The sequence below is a fragment of the Tachypleus tridentatus genome, chromosome 3 (genome assembly GCF_004210375.1).
Source record: "Tachypleus tridentatus isolate NWPU-2018 chromosome 3, ASM421037v1, whole genome shotgun sequence".
Classification (NCBI taxonomy): Eukaryota; Metazoa; Arthropoda; class Merostomata; order Xiphosura; family Limulidae; genus Tachypleus; species Tachypleus tridentatus.
This window is the reverse complement of record NC_134827.1, coordinates 99,130,634-99,154,765: the sequence shown is the minus strand read 5'-3', so window position 1 is coordinate 99,154,765 and position 24,132 is coordinate 99,130,634. Positions and strand designations below refer to the sequence as shown.

The 24,132-nt window shown below is 32.8% G+C and overlaps 1 protein-coding gene across 2 annotated transcripts; it reads left to right on the top strand.

Annotated features, from left to right (window-relative positions):
* Positions 1 to 706: 706 nt before the first annotated feature.
* Positions 707 to 23,298, top strand: mRpS18B (mitochondrial ribosomal protein S18B). 2 transcript variants are annotated; one of them, XM_076495876.1, is made up of 7 exons: positions 707 to 1,214; positions 3,325 to 3,499; positions 13,443 to 13,540; positions 15,916 to 15,987; positions 19,771 to 19,837; positions 21,113 to 21,172; positions 22,926 to 23,298. In XM_076495876.1, the coding sequence occupies exons 1-7, from the start codon at positions 909 to 911 to the stop codon at positions 23,006 to 23,008; spliced, it is 861 nt and encodes a 286-aa protein (XP_076351991.1). In that variant the 5' UTR covers positions 707 to 908; the 3' UTR covers positions 23,009 to 23,298. The 2 variants fall into 2 exon arrangements, with proteins under 2 accessions (XP_076351991.1, XP_076351992.1); XM_076495877.1 differs by lacking the exon at positions 15,916 to 15,987.
* The last annotated feature ends 834 nt before the right edge of the window (positions 23,299 to 24,132 follow it).

Genomic DNA, 24,132 nt, shown 5'->3' with positions numbered 1-24,132 from the left:
CCACAATATATACGCTTGGATACTGAAGTAATAATTCTATTTAGGTTTTTTAAATATGTTCTTTCTAATCTTGCGATTAACTACAAAAATTCGCTCAATACTAATGTTGTTTTTTGTTATTCGAATGTCATTAACTAACTTTTTTTTTGAGATATCGAATTTAAAGACAAATTCCGAAATGTTTGTATTAAATATATATTTGGTATTACCGTCTTTTTAAAAGTCATCATAACAGCATAATGTTATTTTTAACAGAGCTATTCAACAGTATTAAAGGTTACGTTTATTTTCGTTTAATTGTCAACGAGAGTTTATCTTCAGAGATTTACTGAAAAAAACCTTTTTTCGACAACTGTGTTTACTAATTTTAATAGAACGGTACAACTTACTAGTAAAATATGTCATCCATAATCATAAGATAAGGGTATTTACAAAACCTGGAATCACTGAAAAAGTAGTTGGGAAAAGTCAATTTATTTTTACATGTCTAATTAAATTTAAAGCAAAACCCAGTAAGCATTACGCTGAAACTATTTATGACCGTATATTTGATATAGACGTAGCTTACATGTATGTTGTTGGAATGACAATAGATTTTCAGGCGGTATTGTGGATTGGCAGATTTTCTATTATTTGTAGTCGTGTATGGTCAGGTGATTCCACGTTTTTACAAACGTCTCTATTTAAGATATTTTTGGAAGTCGTCGATTCTTTAGCGCAATGGTATAAATAATCGTTTTCATTTAGTATAAATATACAAGCTCTTGAGTGAATTAATTTTCCACCGACAGAGTAACCTTGAATTGGAGAGCCTTGTTTCTACACGTGACGTTTTAAAACACAAGCACTTAAGTTATTAATTAGACTGTTAGTATCCTCACAGTTGAAAGTTTAATTTCCTTTAAATAATGTGTTTAAAAACTGGTCTAAAATATGTTTGTGATTTTCTTGTAAGGCTCAATAACACGAACAATAAAATTACAATAGGCTTACCAAGCGTATGTCGTTATGTTGGATTGTGTATCGGAAACATTAAACTGAGCGATAAAACTGTAATTTCAAGAAAAAATGTATTTTTCAGTTTTAAAAATCGGTACTCAATCCCTCCCTTATGGCTTAGAAACAATCTGATTCACTATGGGTCTGGCAGTAATATTTACAGTCGTGGTTTTGGTCTACAAACGTTAACTTCTGTTCTATTTCCGACATTACCGGTAAGTTTAGAATATAAATGATTTAGCTGATTTATGTAATTAACCAACATTAGCAATAGTCTTAAAGGAAACCGTATATACTTCATGTTTGTAAATATTTTAATTAATATGTTTATTATTATATGGTGATTGATGTGAAACAAAAATATTACCACAGTCATTAGACTGAGAGAAAGTGTTTAATCATGAATTTTTGAAATATTGTTGTGTTACTGAATACATTAATAAACAAAATAATGAATTAGCACAATGTCTACGAAATAGAGTAAATTAAAAAAAGAATATTAAATTTTGCAAGTTACTAATAGTTCTAGAGAGAAAAAAGCTGAAAATTGTAAATCAGATACATATATGTGTGTGTGTTAACACAAGTAGTGCATAATGCAAGATTGTATATCTTACTGGAATTTCATTTGTAGACTTGCCATATAACTTTTTAGGCTAGGTGTAGGAATGACTGCTATATTTTTTCCTTCTAATAGCAGAGCAAGTTTCATGGTGTAAAATATATTTTATTTCTGTCTCAGCAGCACAGGTATATAAATGAAGAAAAACAGTTAAATCAGCAGTTAGGATTACAAGGTAGAGTTTTATCACATATCTAATACGTACGAAAGTAATTAAATCCACGTGTCCAGTGGTGATATGAATAGTCAAGATTATTATAATGAATATATTTAAATCTTCTGGGTGTAAGGAAATTCTATGTAACACATTAGTAAGCCAAATTTGGATTTTTGTTGGTCTTACTGTTTGTCAGAATACTAATTTTCTTTTTATGTATTTGTAGAAAAAATATTAAACTTGATGAATTTCAGATGATTTTATAGTTTGTGAAAGTATAGTCTGAGTATGTGAAGTCAACTTAAGAGAACTGTAAGGGTTGTACTGTAGTTTTTAAAAATTACTATACTTAAAAAATGGTTATATGGTGGTTTACATAAATGTCATCACTAAAATTACTTATAATCTTTTTAACATGTTTAGTAGTATTTAGAAGGAGCCCTTAAGATGTTTAAAAATAGAATTAATAAGGTAGATAGTTATCTCTGTGATAACTAGGGCTTTAATATCTTTTCTCCCAACTTTTGTTTTTAAAGACTTCAGTGTTGTAGCTTTTGTTTATTTTTTCAAATTTGTTGTGCTTTGTGTATTTAAGTGCAGTGTACTGATTTCAGTGAAAGTTCACTACACTTTGTGGAAATATTACCTAGATTCAGTCATTCATGTGGTTTGGGAAAAACCTTTTTATTATTTTGTTAATTTCCTGGATTTGATAAATTATTTATTGTGCTTCTTAAATTTAAAGTCTTAAAATGTTTTTCTTAAAGCTATATTGTGATCATTATAACTTTATGCATATGTATTGAGTTATGTATGTTCTCAGTGATGGTTATTATCATACATTTTCATTATTCTTCATTGTAAAATTTTTATAATTGTTAACTAATTCAATTTGTGCTTGAAAATCATAATCTTAGAAATTATTTATGAAAATCAAAAGACAGTAAATTTGTAATTTATTTCTTTGATTTGTTTTGTGTAAGTTTGCCATATGGAAGAAACTATAAACTTTCAGTTGGTACCTGTAACAATGTTTGTGTACTTTACAAGATAATTGGTATCACAGTAGAACAAATGTTATTTGTATCTGCATTGTTAAATTGTTTACTTTTTATTCATTGAAAGTTTAAAGATTGAGAAATGTTGTTACCCTGTAAAACCCATAAAGTTGGACTCAACAAATATTGTAAGCATGTTCTTTAAAATGTAAGCATTTCTTATAAATCATGTAGGTTTTGAATAATGTTTGTTTGGTTTGCACTAGTTGTTGTAATTAACTTGCTAGATTTGATCAGTTTTATGAATGAAAAGTTTAACTTAGTTTTACTGAAAAAGTGAGATAGCAGGACGAACACTGTTTTGTGCATTTCTCTGAAAAAGTTACCAAAGAAAATTCCGTGTTAAATAGTTGATCAAAAATGTTTTTACATTTAAATAATAATATTCAGTTGTAATATTACTCAGTTAACTAGTTTATAAAGATATAAGAAAAAACAAACTTTTGAGATTAAATGTGCACAAGAATAAATATTAAAAATCTGTTCAGCCCTATCGAGACATACACACTTGTTGGTGTTTGTTTGGAGAACAAAACGAAGACGAACAGCCAGTGAAGGAAGGAGAAGTTGAAACTGCTTCCGATGAAAACACTGAAGATGATCCCAAGGATCGAAGAAAAGTCATACCTCCAGAAACGAGTAAACGTTACATGAAGAGTAAAGGTATGTGAACAATAATCCTATAAGAACCTATTCTCAATCTTGGAACTGTGAAACTGTACAGGTTAATTAGTGCCAGATTAAGGTTTACTGGACTATAGGTCCAGGTAATACTCGAGAATAATAATGGTAATAACTCATTCTACCTCTATTCTACTAGTTTTATGAACCACAGTTTTGTTATGTGGGTAACCAGGGCCCAGGTGGCATATAGTTAATCCAGTACTAACTGTAACTGAATATTTTAGACGTATCTTCACAAAATCAGTCAAACTGTTATTAAACATTACATGTCTGTTATAAACGTGCACAAGAATGTTTTTTAATATATTTATACTGAAAACACTTACTCCTATCTTAAGGGTTTTGTATTTTATTTACGTTGGGTCTAAAGTGTCCTAAATAAACTTCTAAAGTGTTTTTCTTTTAGTGGTAAAACTTTATATCTCATATTTTCTCTTTCATAGAACTGTTTCCCATAAAGCTAATGTAATGTACTGTAATATTTTGAAACAGCTAAAGCTTTTTTAAACATTTGGTTAGGATAAACTGAAAGATTTAATTTGTACATTATAGCTAATTTTATTAAAAGCATATAAAAACAACAAATATATATTTGTATATTTCTAGTACTCTCTGTACTCTTGAGTGGATTGTGCTTGATTGAAAATATTTTATATTTTCTTCTTAGCCTTTTGAGTTGCACAAACTTGGATATCTAATAAGAAATTCATGTATATTTCAAATATGCAAAAACATTCACGTCCTCAGTCACTAGAATCTTCATCTCCTGACAGAAACCTGCTCGCTCGGCCTGGGGCAGGATCTGTGGGGGTTGACAGATCTTTTTCTATTAAAGAGAATAAAGAGAAATCACGTGGTCGAATATAGAAGAGCCCAGTTCTTCTTCGTGTAAGTGAAAATGGCCACTTTAATACAGTGAAACTGTTGAGGTTTGTATTATAATTTGGGTGACGTCAAAGGTCTGATTGATTACTACCATTCTGCATGTCTTTCTTCACAGGAAACCTTTCTGAAATTTGCTGATACAGTTACCTTCAGACAGTTTTATTTGTACAGAAGTGACAGGTTGTGTGATGGATGAGTGCATGGAGGGATGGCACTGGTGGTTGATAAGCATGTACTTGCTTTATCTTTGCCACTCAATACATCCATTGAGGTCGTAGTCATCCGTGTTTCCTTGAGCTGTACCATCACTGTTTGTTCTTTCTACCTGTCTCATGGATAGTTGTAGGATCAATCAGACCTTGATGCTCTCATTGAACAATTGCTGTCTCTCCTTTTTATACCTGGGGGACTTTAATAGACATAATCCCCTCTGGGGTGATGTGAGTGTTGATGGGAGGGGTTGTTCTGTAGAGTGTATGCTCTTAGATCATAACTTTTCTTCTTCAATACTGGTACTTGTACCTAATTTCATGCACCTAGTGAGTCTTTTACTGCTGTTTTTCTCTCTATCTGCTCCCATTCACTTTTATTTCATTTCTTTTAGGTGGTTAACAGTGACCCACAGAGTAGTGATAATTTTCCTATCATTTTGAGGGAGACTGGCTGTTCTTGATTTCCCCTGATACATACCAAGGTTGAAGCTGGACAAGGCCAACTGGTCCTCTTTCGGTGCTCTTTCAAAACTTGATCTTGTCATCATCACTAAGCCATCGATAGATGATTGTGCAGTAGTAGTAATTGACAGTGTTATTCAAGCATCTGCTCAATCTATTTCTAAAATTGTGACATGTTTTCCATGGTATTTTTGTCCATGGTGAAATTCTGCCTGCCACATGGCATGGAAGGCTTAAAAATAGGCCTGGGATACCTTTTGTAGGTATATACCCCACTTTAAAACCATGTTGCTTTTCAATAGACCCATGCACTTTGATGGCAGGTAAGACGTCAAAGCCAGAAGGAATCTTGGATTAAGTTCACCACTAGCATCTCTTCTACCATCAGTTCCAAAGTCATATGGGACATAATTCAGAAAGTCATTGAGTAGTAAGTTTTGGCCCCCCTTTCAATCTTTCTCTCAGATGGCCAGGGAGTTGCTGATACTCAGATTATTGCAGATACTCTCAGTGAAAGTTTTTCTCATGCATCTGGCACTTCCACATTCTCCACCTTCTTAGCCATTAATGCTCGGGTAGAGCAATCACTTCTTTCCTTTTGGGCTGGCAGTCTCTGAGTATAATTGTCAGTAGAACTCAAACTTGCTTTTTATTGGTCTGGCAGCACATCAGTCAGACTTGATGATGTTAACTACAAAATGCTGAATCATTTTTTTCCTGCCTCTCTTGCTGTTCTTCTGGTTGTTTTTAATTGGATCTTGCAGGAGAATGCTTTTCCTAATGCTTGGTGCTATGCTGTTGTCCTCCCTTTTTCCAAATCTGGGATGGATCCCAGGATTCCTTCAAACTACTGTCAAATTACTTTGAGCTGTCTCTAAAATTTTAGAGAGGATGGTTCATGCTTGTCTTGTTTGATTCAAGGAACCAAACAACCTCATCTTGCCCCCTCACTGTGAATTTTGATGATAGAACTCCATCATGGGCCACCTAATTTGACTTGAAGCCTTTCTTGAGCAACAACATCTTTTTTCTGTATTTTTTGATCTTGAGAAAGCTTATGATGCTACGTGGAGGTATAGCTTCGTGCAAGACCTCCACTCATACAGGTTACGTGGCCAGTTGTCAATTTTTATTAAACTTGTTTTAATGGACCAACAATTTCAAGTCCATGTGGGTTTGACACGTTCCCATTCTTTTCTACTGGAACTTGGAGTTTCTCAGGGCTATTTCTTGAGTGTCACACTTTTCATTATATAGATTAATGCCATCAGTGGACAATTCCCTCCCACTGTTGCAAATGGTCTCTTTGTTGACGACTTCCACATCTCATGTCAGCTACAGACTGCCCTCAGTTGTTTACTGAAGTGGACCACAGCAAATGGTTTTACCTTTTCTCACTCCAAAACTGTTAGCATGTACTTCTGCTACCAACAAGGTATTCTTCCCGATCCCAAGCTCTGTTTTGGTGAAGTTGTTTTTCCTGTGGCCCCTGAGGCAAGGATCTTGGGGCATATCTGTGACCATGAGCTGACCATTATTCCACACATCAAGCAGCTACGTGTCAGGCATACAAGGGCACTGAATATCCTCTGTGTCCTTTCTTCCACCTTTTAGGGAGTGGATCACTGTTCTATACTAAAAATATATAGTGCCTTCATTTGATCGAAACTGGACTATGGGTCTATGGTCTGTGATTCTGCCAGGACCTTGGTCTTGAAGATGTTGGACCCTATTCACCATCAGGAGCTTTGGCTCTGCATGGGGGCTTTGCACACTTTTCAGTTCCAGAGTTTGTACACTGAGTTTTGTAAATCTCCTCTACATCTCTGCCATTTGTAACTGGCTTTACTGCATGCTGAAAAACTTTTATCCTTACCACAGCATCCCACCTGGGGTTGTGTTTCCTTCCTCAGTTCGAAAATGGCCATAGCGTCAAATAACTCAGAACCAGGACTGGAAAGGCCAACTTCAGGTGAGTGACAGTGGTTTTTGTACTTACCTGTTAGTCTTCCTGGTGAGTTATGATTATTACAGTTATGATACAGAAAGTCCTTTACAACTTGAATTACTGTAGTTTTTCTCTTAATGTTGTGGACTAGATGTAAACATTGGTTTTATTCTATTTATGTATTTGTTTTTTAAACTTTGTTTTATTTTACCCTAATTTCCTCTTATGAATTTTACTAAATTTACTTCCAACTTTTTACAGGATGTTTGGTGTAGATAGCCTAGCTGCTTTGTGCCATAAAACACTAAATCAACCAACTAACCAATCCTTCCTCAGCAGGCCATGCTTTTTAGAATGGATGGTCTGCCATTGTTCCTTTTGGACCTTGTATCCAGGTGCAGTTGGATGAATTGGGTTTGTCCTTGAATGACATTGCTGTCTCCACTGGTTGGCCCAACTCAACTTGTTGACTTATTACCATCTTCAAATGTGACCTTTCTTTGAGCCATCTGAAGAAGGCAGATACTCTGGATTAGAAGTACTGTTTTGTGATTGCTGAATACCTCTTGAACCATCCTTCTGTTTCCATTAAAACAGATGGTTCAAAATCAGATGACCCTGTGGGCTCTGCCATGGTTTATTGTGATTTGGTAGTTATACACAACATACCCTCCACAGTTTCTGTGTTCACTGCTGAACTGTACACCATTTCTCTTGCCCTGGATCGCATAGAAGCTGTGTGTTATTTATACTGATTCGTTTAACTCTCTACTGCACCTCGAATCACTTCACGTTAGTTCTCCACTGTTCTTGTTGATATTCAAAACTGACTGGTCTGTTTCTCTTTATCATCTATTTTTATCCAGTTTTTTGGATACTGGGCCAAGTTAGTGTGTGTGTAAAAGAGCTTGCTGACATTGTTGCATAGTTTGTCTGCTCTGGTGCTATCACGGCCTTGCCTGTTCTGTAATTGGACTACAGTCGTGTATTCAAGGCTAGGCTCTGCAGTTAAGTTGGCAGTCAACTTGGACTGAGCAATGTGATAACAAGCTTTTCCAGATCAAACCTTCTGTTGTTCTTTGGCTGTCTTGCTCCCGTAAGGATCGGAAGGAGGAAGTTGTCCTGGCTAAGCTATGAATTAGTTATAATTTTTTTAACTCATAATTTTCTTTTATCTGGGACTGATGCACCAATGTGTGGTCTGTGTGACACTCAGGTCAGAATATCCCACATTTTACTGTTGTGCCTTCATGCCAACTGTGAGCTACAGCACCATTTTAGACATACTTTTACCATTGGTTCACTTTTGACATTGGACAACGTCATTGTTGATGGTGGAACTCTGCATCTCAGTTGTGTTTTTAAATTTTTAAGGGCCATTGGTTTTTTTACTTCTATTGAAGTTTTTAATTTGAATATTGGACTGTTTTGTTTCAACATGATTTCTTATTACATATTTTAATTTATTTTTATTTTTAAGTTCTTACTAGTTTGGGGAAGATAGCCTAGTTGCTTTGCACCAATTAATGTCAACCAACCAACTTCCTACATAAAAACTGAAGAGGGCACATAATTTATTTAGCTTACCTTCTCATAATCTTCTAGTATTGGCTCTTCACTATCATTTTTAAGAGTTCCAATCCCTGTCCTAAAATTTTGTTTCCTCTTAATATACTTAAAGACTTCCTTACTGTTCAAGTTAACTCTGTCAGTTAACATCCTTTTTAACCAGTTCTCTGGATTTCTTGTAGTGTTCCACGTCCTCATTATTTCCAGTAAATTTAGATTTATTGAATTTATTATGTTTATCACCAATGTGATCTCTTAAACTTTACTTAAACAATACTGGCTTCTTCTCTGTTTCTCTTTTTTCATGTTAGTAGGTAATATGTACGTTCTTTAAGCATATTAATTTCTGCCTAAATGCTTCCCACATCTATCCAAGATCCCCTCCCAACTCTAGTTCAATTCACAGAAGCCAGCTTTCATCTCATTCCAACAAAATTGGTTTTTCTGAAATTTGGAATTAGTGTACCATTTTTCATCAGTTCTACTTGTAGTAAAATTCCAAACCTAATAGTGCAATAGATGAAGATAAAGTGTGGATTTGGTGTATCTGGATTTTAAGAAAACATTTAGTGAAGTGCTATAAAAAGATAATTAAAAGTTGTCTGTATGGGTTTGGAGTACAAGTTAGCATGTTGGCTTAAAAATGACTGAAGTGAAGACAGCAGAGTGTTGTTATAAATGGAAATCAATCTTAACTAGATTAATGTCACCAGTAACATTAATATGCATGTATCTGTCATGAGGATAATTCTATTTCTTTACAAAAGGAATTAGATCACTTGGTGAATTGGGCAAATAAATAGCAGATGCATTTTGGTTATATTAGATGTAAGGTATTGCATGTGGTTTATAATTCTGATGGGAATAACATTTTTATGGAAGGAGAAGAATTTTAAATTGGCCTGTCATGGCCAGGTGGGTCAAGGAGTTCGACTTGTAATCTGAGGGTCTTACCTTTCAGCCGTGGGGACATTATAAAGTGATGGTCAATCTCACTATTTAAACCAATACACACAAATCCAACAAAGACACACGAGACGCAACTGAACAAATTACTACTACAAATGAAAAAAGCCAACACCATTTCACAAACACTTTATTCCTACCCACGTAAAACCGACTCACGCGACACCGCAAATATACGGCATCCCCAAACCTCATAAACCAGATTGTCCATTACGACCAATAATGTCCACATATGAATCGTTTAATTACAACCTTGGTAAATACATAGCATGGGCATTCTCCAAATATGTAACATCAGCCAGCTCATTTATCAAAGACTCTTTTAATTTCAAGTCTAATCTAAATCAACTTAATCATAAAGCCTTAATGGCCAGTTTCGATGTTATATCCCTCTTTACAGAAGTTCCAACCACTGAAGCCTGCAAGATAGCCTTAGAACTCTATATCCGAGACCCTAACCCAACTATAGAAATTCCCAGTAACCAGTTAGCAACCCTCATAGAATTCACCACGATAAAGACAAACTTCATGTTCAACAACCAAAACTATATACAAACAAACGGCCTAAGCATGGGCAACCCAGTATCACCAGTTCTAGCCAATATTTTTATGACACAAGTTGAAACACAAGCAATTAACACAGCATTACATCCACCACTATACTGGTATAGATATGTAGATGACACGGTTATGGATTCAAATCTACAGAACACATACTTAATTTTTTCAATCACATTAACTCTATACATCCCAACATCAACTTCACATGTGAACAGGAAGAAAACAATCAAATATCATTTCTTAACCTCAAAATTACAAGAACTGATACACAATTTCAAACAGAAATCCACCGAAAAAATCACCCATACTGGACTATACATTCCTTGGGACTCAGCACATGAAACAACACAAAAACTCAACATACTAAGAAACCAAATAAACACAGCCATAAAACTATGCTCACCAGATAAAATTAACGATGAATTAGACAAAATAAAACAATACTTCACCAACATCAATAAGTTTCCTCCACAAACCGTAGAAAACATTATACGCACACACCTAGACAGAAAGCAAAATCAACCAACTAAAGTAAATACAGCTCACTTAATCAAAAAACCACGAAACCATATACTGCCAGATACCATATATTCCGACATCAGCAAACAAATAACCAACATTTGGCAAAATTAGTAACAAAATATGACATTCCAATTAATACCAAATTTATTCAAAACCCGCACAAAACTGAGGTCTATACTATGTAAAACTACACTGACAAACACCACACCAACATTATTTATAAAATACAATGTGATAACTGCCACGACTTCTATATTGGAGAAACAAGTAGAAAAATGGAAACCAGATTCAAAGAACATAAAAGTCACCGTCACACGTTTTGAACACTGCAAGTCAAATAAACACAACATAACCATAGAAAACACTCAAATATTAAATAAAGAAACAAACATAAACAAACGTAAAATTAAAGAAGCCTTACTTATACAACAACTTAAACCCAAAATAAACCAATATAAAGGAACGCCTTTATACCTATATTAATATAATAAATTATATATTCAAACATCTAATACCGCCCTCTACATTTCGACACACAGTTACACAACCCCTTTCAAACATGTGGTCAGCTTCCGGTCAGTTACCTCTTTCTTTGTGAACCTGACGATGACCGAAGAAGGTCGAAACGTTGTTTGCTCTTCTATGTAAAGTGTTTTCTCAGCCCAAACGAGCCGTTTTTTGCATATAAATTTCTCAACAAGTGGGTTTCTCGTCATCACTGATAATCTCACTATTTGTTGGTGAAAGAATAGTCCAAGAGTTGGCAGTGGGTGGTGATGACTAACTGCCTTCCCTATAGTCTTACACTGCTAAGTTAGGGATGGCTATCACAGGTAGTCCTTGAGTGGCTTTGCAAAAATTCAGAAACAAAACAAACTTTTAAATCATCCAAACGTGCTGTTGCTAGAGGTAGGGCAAATAGGATTTTATGTTATACCTACAGAAATACATAATAAATTCTAAAAATATTATCATTTCTCTGTAAAAGCCACTTGATAGGTTTAATTCAGAATATTTCATTCAGTCTTGGTGTGTCTCCATTGTATTGTTGGAAAGGTGTCAGAGGGAGGACTAGTAAGACGATACTTGGAATGAAAAGTTTGTGGTCCAGATTAAGATCTTTCAGACTTCTTATGAAAAAAGAAGTCAGAGAGGTCTGATTATGGTGTTCAAACTTCTTACAGGAACTTACAGAATTGGTATATTATTATTAATTTTCTTATTTAATGGTGAGAGTGATGAGACAAGGAGATGTACGTGCATGTGAATTTTAGCAGGGTATAAGTCAACTTTGGCTAAGATAGATTTACTTTTGTAACAATCACCAGAAGAGAAGTCACTATGGGCAATACAGAAAATTGAACTACTGGCTTAAATTTTTTACACTTAAATTACATTAAAATAATAGGTTAAAAATTAATTTAGAATAATTTTTAACAGTTAATATAACTTAATAGAAGGACAACTATGCATAACATAAGTTTACAGTAGAAGATAAAATGTCAAAATGAAATGTAGTGCAGCTCTTATTTAACCTGTTCAGTGCCGTAGATGAGATAACTCATCCAAACCGATCGGTAACACAGTGCCACAGACGAGTTAATACCTAATTTCAACGATAGATGTCAGCACCATACATGCATTTGACCAACTTACAAATTGTTTCACTTTCGATCCAAAATGGCGTCATGAAAAAAAGTTACAAAATGAAGAAGCATTAGAGTTGTATTTTGAACTTGGTTCAGAGTTGTAGTAGCAGCTGAAATACCTTGCAGTCAACAGGTTAAAACTGATGGCATTTGTTTGATTATAATTGTTAGTGCATTTCAAATTCTCAGAGTAAGCTGAATTTGAATTATGTCCTTTATGGAACATATAAAGTAGAATGACTGTAATTGAAGTTTTAACCATAGTTAGTTAGTATTTACCTTTAATTCTTTGTCCAAGCCAAATTTAGGACAAAGATTTATTCCCTTAGAAACTTCTACATTTTACATTTTGTTGGAGGGAATATTTTAGATTTTTAATGATAATAGCACACTTTTTTCTTAACCAAATCTTTCACAATCATATTTTGCAAAGGTTTCATTTTATTTAATTACTTGTAGAGCATAAATTAAAGACAAAATAAACACTTCTCTTTAAAGATTGAATATAGTCCCTCAATAAAAGGAAGAATGTAAAATAACCAATCATCTCAAGGGGTGGGTACTAACCTAGAATATTTGTTTCAGTTTGGAGCCAGGGATGACTTTCTTATTTAAATAATAAATCTGAAATTACAGCTTTAGAGTAATATTTCATGCAAATATAAGTTTTTTTAAATGCATTCTCAGACCTACAACTTTTAATTAGCATGATTAATCTTTAAAGTTCACACTATTTATATCTTAATGAAAGATTCAGTAGTTTTCTCATTTTTGTGGTGTAGAGTTTACAACTTTTTTATCTGTAACTCTGCATATATTTCCATATAAAATCACTTCATATCATACTGTATTTATTCCCCACTGGTACAGCAGTGAGTCTTTGGATTTACAATGCTAGAATCATGGGTTTGATTACCCTTGCTGGATTCAGCAGGTAAGAAAACACACACACAGCCTATTATATTTAGTTTAAAATTATTCTGATTTTATTGTGACATGATATTACCAGTATCATGTGTTGTAACTTTTTTCTCTGTTATATGAAAGTGTTTTTAAATTCATTAGGTTACTAACATAGTAGTTACTCAACATTTTATAGGTGTCTAACATCTAATTCTTTTATTTATGCTTTATTATTAATTTTACAGCTTATGAAGAAATGTATGGTTCTGAACCAGTTTGGACTCACTACAGAAGGAATTTCAAAGGACAGTACCCTCCTTCTAAAACTAGAAAAACATGTATTGTAAGTACACTGTTACATGTGCATTGAATTTATTTACTTTCATCTTATGTATGTGTGAGCTTTCTACGTAATTTTTTATATTCTGTAAAGTGAAATGGTGTACAGCGTATGGCAGTTTAGAGGTATTGGTAGGTTGATCCCAATTTTATCTTGACTTTATAATAATTGGAGTTATCAGACTTTATCATTTAATAAATAAGTATATTCAGTAGTACAAGTGGTGGAAATTAACTTAATATAATCAATTACAAATTACTTTGAGTATGAAGTGCATTGATTAGTGGTACATAAGATAATTGATTAATCAAAACTATAGGATCAAAATAAGTAATTGAAATTATTACTTTGATTCGTTATTGTCATTATTGATTAAAGTTGTTCAGCTTAAACAGTGTCAGACTCATGATAATAATCAACTAATCAAAACTAGTGTTTCTTATTATTAATGTTATTCCATTTATTCAAGTCTTATGTGGGAATAATTGACTCCCAAATCCCCACAATAATTCATTTTTCACACGCACACAAGAAGATGACAACTGACGGGTAAATCACCAAAAGTGTTTACCGTATCAAATAAAGAGTAGTGTTTAAAAAGTATTTAAAAATATTTAAGTGAATGTAATCGATTAATTCTGTGTACATGGGTTTGGTCAAAGTGTGCATGTCAGGACCTCTTACATTCACATGTTCAAGTAAATTTTATTATCAATGTGTGTCAATACATTTGACTTAAGGGCATAGTTTATAATTAAAAATTTAATACATGTTTTAATTTAAAAATTTAAAAATGAGATATTTAAATAAACTATCATTCTTTGTGTCACATGTTGTCTCTCTGCTCTGAATTTTCCTTTTTAAATTTCCTTTCTTTCTTTATATGTTCACCAGTTAGAAGCACCAACTTTAGATATTGACAGGTCAGAATTTCAGATAAGAACTTTTACCCTCTTTATTTTATGAGACATCAAAATTCTTGTTATACCTAACACAGAAAGTCTTCATACTTTAGAAGTCACGTCTTTACTTAGGCTTACAAGTCAGTGGTTTATGTCAACCAGCAGAAAGGCCATTTTGTAAACTATATGGTTATGATGTCTTTGTGCTAATTTACTTTGGTAAAAGGTGCCATTTCTTCAGGATTTGTTATTGGATATAGAACAAACTCAGTGCTATGTTGAGTAATTAAATTTAAAAAAAAACACTAGAAAACTAGATGAATTATAGTAGTTTTGGGGCATTGTATTGCTTATGTTTTAAGTTGAATATTTGAAATCTACATAATTACTTTTGGGCAATTAATAATATAAAAATAGTGGTCTTAGAGTGGTGTAGGTTTATAGACCTTTAAACAGTAGTAGATGGTGAATTTATTTTTATATATTAAGACATATTTTTAAATAGTAACTATATTTAAAAAAAATTAAAAACTTGTTATAGTATTCAAGAAAATTTAAATGAAAAAAGATGTAATTTTTTTTGTGGTAATTCTCAAGGGACCCATGAGGATCTAGGTATGTTGTGTGGTAACCTGACACCTTGTTTACCATAAATTTTCTCACTTCACTGGGTGATTCAGCACTTATGTTCAATAGACACAATTCGGAGAGCAATAAAACAGTCAAATGAGATAAAACCAATTGTATAAAGTTAAGACCTTAAAGCTGCTCTAAAGCTAAATGATTGTAATTCACCAATAAAAAAGACAAGTGAAAGTCATATGGATTGTGTAAATTCATAGAGAAGTCTTTAAAATAAAATTTTTTATTATAAATCCTGATCTTACAGAAATAACATGCTTGTATACTTGTAATTTTTAGTAAAAGTTTAATTCTTCGACGTAGTGTTGGTTCATTGAACTTTTTTTAAAGCAAAGCATAGCTATGGCAAGAAGTTAACATTTTCCTAAACTGAAACTTTATTCTCCTGCCCTGACTACCTACCAAGAACTGATGTACATCTTAAAAAAGTGATTACATTATCTAAGTGAAGTGTTAATATAGAGTACCAGGATAGAGGACCCAGTGATGAGTAGGAGAAATTTGCAAATTAGATATTGCTAAGGGCATTTAAGTGGGGTATAAGAGACTGGAACATAGGAGACTAATGTTAAGATAGCCAAGGCAGATATCTTAGGAAAGTTGTATTGTCAGCAATTTGAAGTGTTATTGGAAATACATTTTTAGTTTAGGAAAATGTTAACTTTTCTGGTCCTCGAATTTAACGTTTTGTCTCACTTTGCAGAAAGAGCATCGTTTTATTTTTTTAAATAGAGTTAATACACAGATATCTAGGCACTAATTGTCAAGAATGTGTTTTATCTGACTTACAACTCTTGAAAAATATATTCTTTTATGTCCGTGTTTTGTATTTAGCGAAGTAGAAGGATCAGTACAGGCAATCCTTGTCCGATATGTCGAGATGAATATCTTGTTCTTCATTATTCAGTAAGTATTTGGTCCATTAAATTTTTATTCATGTAGTTATTCCCAAGATATCTTAAAGCATTTTCCAACATACAGTTAGTTGGTCAGTAGTAACAGATTTGTCCGAGTCTTGCTACTGTACTTCATTAATGTGTGATTCGTAAAAGTGACTGAATAATATATTCAGAAAACAAGTTATTATTCATAAAATGGTCTTGAGATTATAGAGTTGATGAGTGGAAATTATGAACTGTAACATTTTACCAATTTGTAAATATAAGAACAAAGCATGTCTTCATTGTTGTCTTGTATTATACAGGTATATGTCTTTTGCTTTCTTCTGTTGTTATGCCCAAATCTCAGGCTTTCTTGTTGCTTGAACCTCCATCATTTGATTCTGTTCTGTGAATCTCATATTTTCTCACTGACTCACTTTCTACTCATCTACATTTCTTACTCAACATTGCTGTCTTTCTTTGCTTCAACTTCTTTTAGAAACTTCACATTATGACTATGTAAATATTACTCAGGAAACTTGCACATACATACTTTTCATATTGCCCTTGATTTCCTCTTCCATCATGCCACAATTAACTTTGTTTCTGGGATATACTTTGTCAGGTAGCCTTATTTTCTGACAGTTGCTTAGCTTTTGTTGGATGAGGAGGTTTCATCAGGCTTCTCACTCTTTAAAAGTTTATGGAATTACCTTTTTTTCCCCATTCCTAGTTTTCAAGCCACTGTTCAATGCTTCCTCTCCTTGAGGTCTGGTCATTGTAGATCTTGGAGGGAACCTATTTCTGGAGCCACTCTTTGGCTCCAGTTTGGTAAGAACTTTGTACATCTGTGGGCTTTGCTATCTCCATGTTGTTTCCTGAACTTCTACTCTCCTTCTCACCTGATTAAAATTCCTTGATGTACAACGTGTGTGTCATTTTCAAAAATATGGCATGGCATCTTGTCATAGATCCATCCAACATGAACAGATTTTAGCCTTACTATGTTTCAAGATAGATGATTCTCTTGCTTTGCAGTGTTTTCCCAAGATGGAGATAATCCAGGTCAAGGGGTTGTATGCTTTTCCTAAATCCTGATTTAAGTATTTGCATTTTACTTGCTTAATTTTGTCTACAGTGGTTTAACACTTGACTTACAGATCTTTCCTTCAAGTTTGCTATGGCCTTATATGTGTTCCTTTTGGTTTGGAGAGTTTTTGATCAGGGGTTGCATTTGTAAGGCCTACTGTTTCACTACTTTATGGACATTTATTCTTTACTTGCTCATTCACTGTTGCAAATTTCTTTCTTTTTTGAGTGTCATTTCATTTGTAGTGTCTGGTTCAACTCTCCAATTCAGTTTTTACCTTTGTCCTTTTCTCATTTATTTAGGGATCTTTCTAATTTCATATTTAAGGCATGCTCAGCCTACTTCTTCACATCCTTTTTAACCAATTGCCTGTGAATTAGTTGCTGTTTGAGCAAACTTACATTTCAGCAATCTGTGCGAGTCTTTGGAACCACACAAAAGGTTCTTTTGAAAATACCGTGTTCTTTCACATTTACCTTTATTGGACAAAGAGTATTCATTGCTTAAGATGGATGCATTTTCCTACTTAGTGATTTTCTCACTAGGCTATTATTCCATTGTGGGCCATATGGTTTGTGGGCTTTCCCTTTCTGATGATCTGGTTTCATAAAGGAGCTCATCTATCTTTATATGCACTGGTCCTCTGCCATCTTTATAAGCATTAGTCCTTCCATCTTTATAATGTGGGATCTTAGATTTTTATTCTATAAAGGTATTTAAATATCTCTGAAGTTAATGCTTTTTTTAACCTAAAAATGCATTTCAGAGTTATCCCTCTGCACCATCTCCCATTCTTCTTCCCCACTTACACTGTACTTATTTTGCCTCATTAAGTTCATGGGAGTTACTTTACGTGGAGGATGTGTTGATCTCCTGTTATTGGAGGCTGTAGCTTAATGATGGTTACATCACAGGCTGGCACAATGCATGTTAGTGCACGCAGGGGCAGGAGCTTTGCACAGAAACCTTCATGGGAGTGGCATGAGGTAATATATGTTTATCATGCTTAAAGGTGATCAACAGCTTTAAACAAATTTTCAGGTCAGGATAATGTTATATTTGGTAACTAATAAAACAAATCATCTGCTAATTACTACTTTGCATAAACCAGTTCCTATTTATGAAGGCTGTTATGTTGGAATTTACGTCATAAACACTAGGGATTTAAAACTTGCATCATGTAATATGAGCCTATGAATTACTTCTGGAAGAAATAACAGACACCCTGATGCTTATATATGTAAAACATTTGAGAACTTTTCAAGTATTTTAAAAAGTATAAACTTTTTTCTTTGACTTTTTTCCTTACCTATCACAATAAAATATCCTGTATGTGTTTGAAAGTGATTTTTCTACATATTTTAGCCTGAAACTGAGTTGCAGCTTAAAATAATTACTAAATAAACTTGAAGTTTGAGGACTTTCCTTAAGTAGTATCTTAAAAATATATATTTAAGTTATTACTAACTTTTTTCAAAGCTGATAGAATTGCAAGAACAAAACCTTGTACATTTTATTTTTATATTGTTTGTAATTTAGTCTTACTAGTGTAGATAGGAAGACAGGTGTGTGGTTCATTGAATATTTTCCATATTTGATTTACTCATAACTAATCTAATTTAAATAACATTTAGGAAGCAATAGTGAAAATAAATATCATTGGTTTAGCAACTTAACCTTTCTGAAATTGGGTAAAACTGACATTATGTTGAATATAAGTAATGTTTGTAATTTATATAATTTTATTACAATTAACATTTTGGAAACAAATTTAGTTTGAAAAAAACAACAACAAAGATTTCCACACATTTTTTTAATGTATTTAATTTTCTCAAAATGATAAACAACAAATTTAGCTTTTTTTTCCCTTGGATCTTGTTATTTTGACAAAAAAAATAGTATTAGTGTGTAATGCTAGTATGCTCCGAGTGTTACAACCTTTCGTGTAATGCCAGTATGCTCCGAGTGTTACAACCTTTCGTGTAATGCCAGTATGCTCCGAGTGTTACAACCTTTCAGAAACTTCCTACTTTTCAAAAATAGGAATATATTTTATACTGTGATTTATACTTTATTGACTTACTTAATTTTATAAATTATTTTTACTGAAACAAGTTCAGTGAATTGGAAATGACAAGGAAAATCCAAATATCTGATTATTTCAAAGAAAACGACATTGCTTTTTATGCTGTTTAAATTATATGTGACTGAAAACAGAGCAGTGTACTCGACTGTAGTGTGTGTTTATTTGTCTCGAGGATGAAAGAAGGACAGTAACTTGGAACATAGTTCCTACGATGATGTAAAACATGCATCTCCTTGATTTTAGTTTTACTGTTGTCAGGACAGTGTTACGTTCGTAACCAAAGGTGTACGGCATAATGGTTGCACGTGGTTTTAAGATGTTCCGTAGTGTTTTAACCGTAAAGATTTATGGCTGTCCGACTACCAATCTGTGTACGTTCTGATTTTAAAATCTGTTTCTTAAATTTTATTTTTTGTCTGTTATATCAAGAAATTTGTTAAGTCTGTTAATAACACAAGTAGTGCTTATACCAATAATTTCTAAATGATAATGAAGAAATACACTGTATATACTTCAGTTCTGAATTGGAGTATTTTCAAAAGGTTTCTTAAATGTATATATAAGAGATAAAACTTGTGTTCCTTTCTTCCATCAATAGGAAATTTATTGTATAGTGATTTTATTTTTCCCAGAACACAGACCTACTTGAACAGTTTATTTCGCCTCACACGGGTCAAGTTTATGATGCAAATAAGACAGGTAGGAACTGTTATTTTCTTTTAACTTGACAAACATACTAGTGAAGAATTAATTTACATGTTTTAAATATTAGGTAGAAGGCACAGGAAAATGTAATACCAAAATCAAAGCTAAAATTGGATTTTCTTTAAGAGTATGGTAATTGGTGGAGTATTATGAGGCCTAACATTTCTGGATTGTATAAGCTGCTGATTTTGGTGTACAAGGAATATGACATGACATTCCATTTAACAGAATATTATTATTTCCAAGATAAAAATGTTCACTGACTAAGTTATTCAGGTAATAAAAGATAAAATATTTCTATGGTATTTTCAAAAACATGTAAAAAGCCCTTTATTGAATATGTGAGAACCATATCCAAATGGCTTTATAATAGGCTTAACTCTTTGAGATTTCACTGTTGTAAGAAAAAAAGTTTTGCACTGAAATAGAATTTTGGAGATTGTAAAATTGTGAGAGAGGAATTTTCCCAATCTGTAGTTAAAAGTTAAAGTATATGTAAGCAGTCTTATAATGAAACTATCAAACAAAATATAGAAATGGAGATAAAACAGGGTGCAAAGGAAAACGTTGCAGCTGTTCTTTTGCTTTATCAGAAGTGGAGTGGCATATTTCGTTTGTGATATCTTTTACATAAATTGTAGTATAAAAACGAACATACTACTGTTACTTAATTATGGTTGGGATATCGGCAGCAACTAGTAACAAGATCATTAACTGGGTCACTGTTATAAACTAAGAATGCTAGACTGCTGTTGTTGTCATTGTTTTCATATGTTTGGTGAAACAAGTTGTGTCAGGCATTAAAAACAATCAAAATATTCACAACTGAAGAAAAGGAACATCATCTTAAGATTAGTATGGAAATCTTAGATGTTTGTAATATTACCATATGAAAGAATTAGTTCTAATCTGAACTTTTCTGACAGGGTTAGCATACATTTATCAACATTGAATTAACATTATGAACAAAATTAAATAAGGTTTTCTATTCATCAAATAACGGCTTTTCTTCCATCTGGAATATTAAACATTAATATTAGACAGGAAACCTGTGTAATAAATGTGACATGTTTCTTCTATTGTAGTGTTATTATTGATTTATGGTAAGTTGTTTTCATTTGGTATAGCCATTTTGTAAGAGGCCATATTTCATTATTTTAGTTAACAGAATGTGATAGCAATTGGGTAAAAATTATTTAGTGCAATAAAGAAATGTTTTCGAAAATAAATTAGAATGACATCGTTAACAAGTTGGTTTTACAAATGCAGGTCTTTGTCAGAAAAAGCAAAAGGAGTTGATTGTGGCAGTGGAGAAAGCAAAAGATTGGGGTGAGTAATTTATCTTCTTCAGTTTTCATTTTCTTGCTTAATATCGATTCAGATGAACTTCATACAATGATTTGGATTTCTTTTCTTTTAATTTAATAATAGTGCCAATCCATCAGTGCTATTTTAACTTATTTCTGTTACAAAGTTAATTAATTCTCGATGATGAGAAACACACTTGAGATAAAAACTTATCTCAGAACAGCTGGTATGGGTAACACTTTTATTGATAAGGAGAGGACATTGTTTCGACCTAGGAAGGTCAAAACGTTGTCCTCTCCTTATCAATAAAAGTGTTAATACCCACACCAGCCATTCTGAGATACATACAAAGTTAATTAGTTTTTTATTATAATAATATAGTTTTCTTCTGAAAGATTTTTTCTCAATAAATATAGAGATATATTTTTAAAGATACAGTTTTGCAATCAGTTTAACTTCCTTTATGCAAGAAATTTATTTTTACCTTTTCATTATTATAAGTTACTTTGCTTTTGTTGATTTTATTTGTAAAGTTAAAACGAAAGGAAAAGAGTAATTACAGTACTAAACGGTGTGCAGTTAAACACAGACTAGAATAAACTAAACATCACTGGGCTATACAGATGTTAATGTTTGAGTTTCTTAAGGCTTGCATAATTGTTTATAAAAGAACTTGACTTGCAATGAATGAGTTGCAGGATTGAAACCTAGTGTCAAAAATGCTCATCCCTTCTGCCATGGAGTGTTATGATGTGATGGTTAATCTCACTATTCACTGGTGTAGTGCAGTCCAAGGATTGGCAACTGCCTTTTTGCTGGTTGGCAATTCAGAAAAAATGAGACTTCAGTAACTTTGCTAAGAAACAAAGGTTGGGTTTCACTAAAGTTTAAACCTTAACCTGAGGTCAACATCATATGATACAAGCATTTTGCTTCCAACATTTTAAATGGTCAGCCACAAAAATTCTTACATCGTTGAACATGGATAGTAAGCAAATTTACACAAAGGGTAAACATTATTCCTGAAGAAGACAGTTGATAGTTAGTTTTTTTTTTTCCTTAGTTCTTGTAGTGTTCTTCCAGTGACCTTTAATTGTTTTGCAAATAGCTATGATTAATTTTTTACATATCTTACCTCTAGGGTAATAACTTTCTAGTGTCACATTTATTGTAGTTTTTCTTGAAGAAATAAAATTCTATAGTTCAAAGTTCTGAAAGCATTAAAAATAAACATATATTTTGTTTCAAAGCTTTCCTACACCACAAGGATTTGCTGGACAACATTTTGACTTTGCAACTTTATTACAAGCAGTACAAAATGTGTATAAACCTTTACAGAAAAATTCACCCACATTTTTACAAAAATTTATGTAAGATTTGAAGTATTCTTGAAAGCTCTGCAAAAAACCACATTTTAAATGTATCTTTATTTTCATAGCCAGTAAAAGTCCAATTATTTTGAATAGATTCAGAATTTTATTCTTTGCTATGTTTACAGTTATTTCTGTACTGTTTTATATCAATTAGCTTAGAAAGGTATAGTGTTTTTTCATCTAAGTTAATTTGGTTATGTTTGAAATTAAGGATATTAACAAGTAGAAATGATCTGCTGGGTTATTTCACCAGATCATGTTTAACTCCTGAGAGCACACTTGTCAAAGTCTGAATTTTAAAGTTTACCTGTTTTTTGTTTCTTTAAACAAACTGCTTTTCATATGTTCTTATACATGTAAAATAATCCAGGTTTTAAAAATTCAAGTTTTTGCTTCTGCAGGGCTGATCACGTTTGACGTTCCTTTCCGAGAGTACGATTACAGTGAATATTATCCAGACCTACAAGGCAGTAAAACAACGTAACTGTTGACTTTTAACAGCCATACTTAAAACCAGCCTTGGATGTTTAATGAGAAACTACTGGGAGATGATTCTTGGGGAGCATTGCCGAGTTTGGTCTTTACTGTTGTAACACGTGAAGAAGAATTACTGCATTTTTCATTTCATTATACCTTCCTTACTCTCAGTTTATCATATGATAAGTATAGTTTATTAGAGTCCATAAATTTGTTTTGTAAATTATAATATTTCATAGAATCGTCTGATTGTAAAGGTCTTGACAATAAAGATAGAGTAAATGTCTACTTTTAAAACGTGTGGTTAATTTTCAGTGGTTTTAAGCCACAGATGAGCTTCCATCAACCAAGTTAATTTGGTATTAACAAACATTATCTAAAGGTTAGAACGCTGAGTATTGTTTAGTGAGCTGGTTTTCTATTTAGTACAATTTAAAGTGAAGGAAACTTTATCTAAGGTGAGGTAGTACATGTTTATGTCACAATCCAGAGAATGAAAACCTGATGAAACTCTGAATACTAGAACTAGTTTGAGGGTTAGATAAAATTAAACATTATGCAACTAACTGATAAATGAAACACACATAAAACAATTTAAAAAAACATTGATAAATGGCAGTATTTTATAAATAAGTAAATATATGATGTTTTTTAAGGTAGAGCAGATTCCTGAGGAACCTCTTATTGTTTTAAGGCACAAAGTAACAAGGCTATCTGCACCAAACAAGTGGTAAACATAAATCAAGGTAAAAAAACTTAAATAGAATTGAAAAAGGCCAATGGCCTGGAAATATGTAAAACAATTAAGTTGATAGTTTTGCTATCACCAACAAGACTGTTCAGTGTCTGGGGTTAATCCATAGGAAAGATGTGTCTTAAACAGTGCTTCTGCTTAAGGTTGTAACAACAGTAAAACACGGGCTGTTGCAGCTGGAGTGCCACAAAGCAACTCTTGCAAATTTATTCTAATTAGTAAGTTGTTATTATGTCCAGTGCAACAATCTTGGAGTTTCTTCAACAGAATTTAAAACCATATAGAACAGTTAACAGGGAACAACTAATTGAATCTTCATTGAGGAGACCCAGTCTAACAGAAGTTCTAATTCTGACATTTATTCACAATTTTGGTGC

What these genes read in the sequence shown, in the direction of transcription:
- mRpS18B (XM_076495876.1), top strand. Translation starts at nt 909, where the DNA reads ATGTGTTTAAAAACTGGTCTAAAATATGTTTGTGATTTTCTTGTAAGG. An exon ending in ACGTTACATGAAGAGTAAAG is followed by an intron (nt 3,500 to 13,442) that starts GTATGTGAACAA and finishes TTAATTTTACAG; the next exon opens with CTTATGAAGAAATGTATGGT. An exon ending in GGAGAAAGCAAAAGATTGGG is followed by an intron (nt 21,173 to 22,925) that starts GTGAGTAATTTA and finishes TTGCTTCTGCAG; the next exon opens with GGCTGATCACGTTTGACGTT.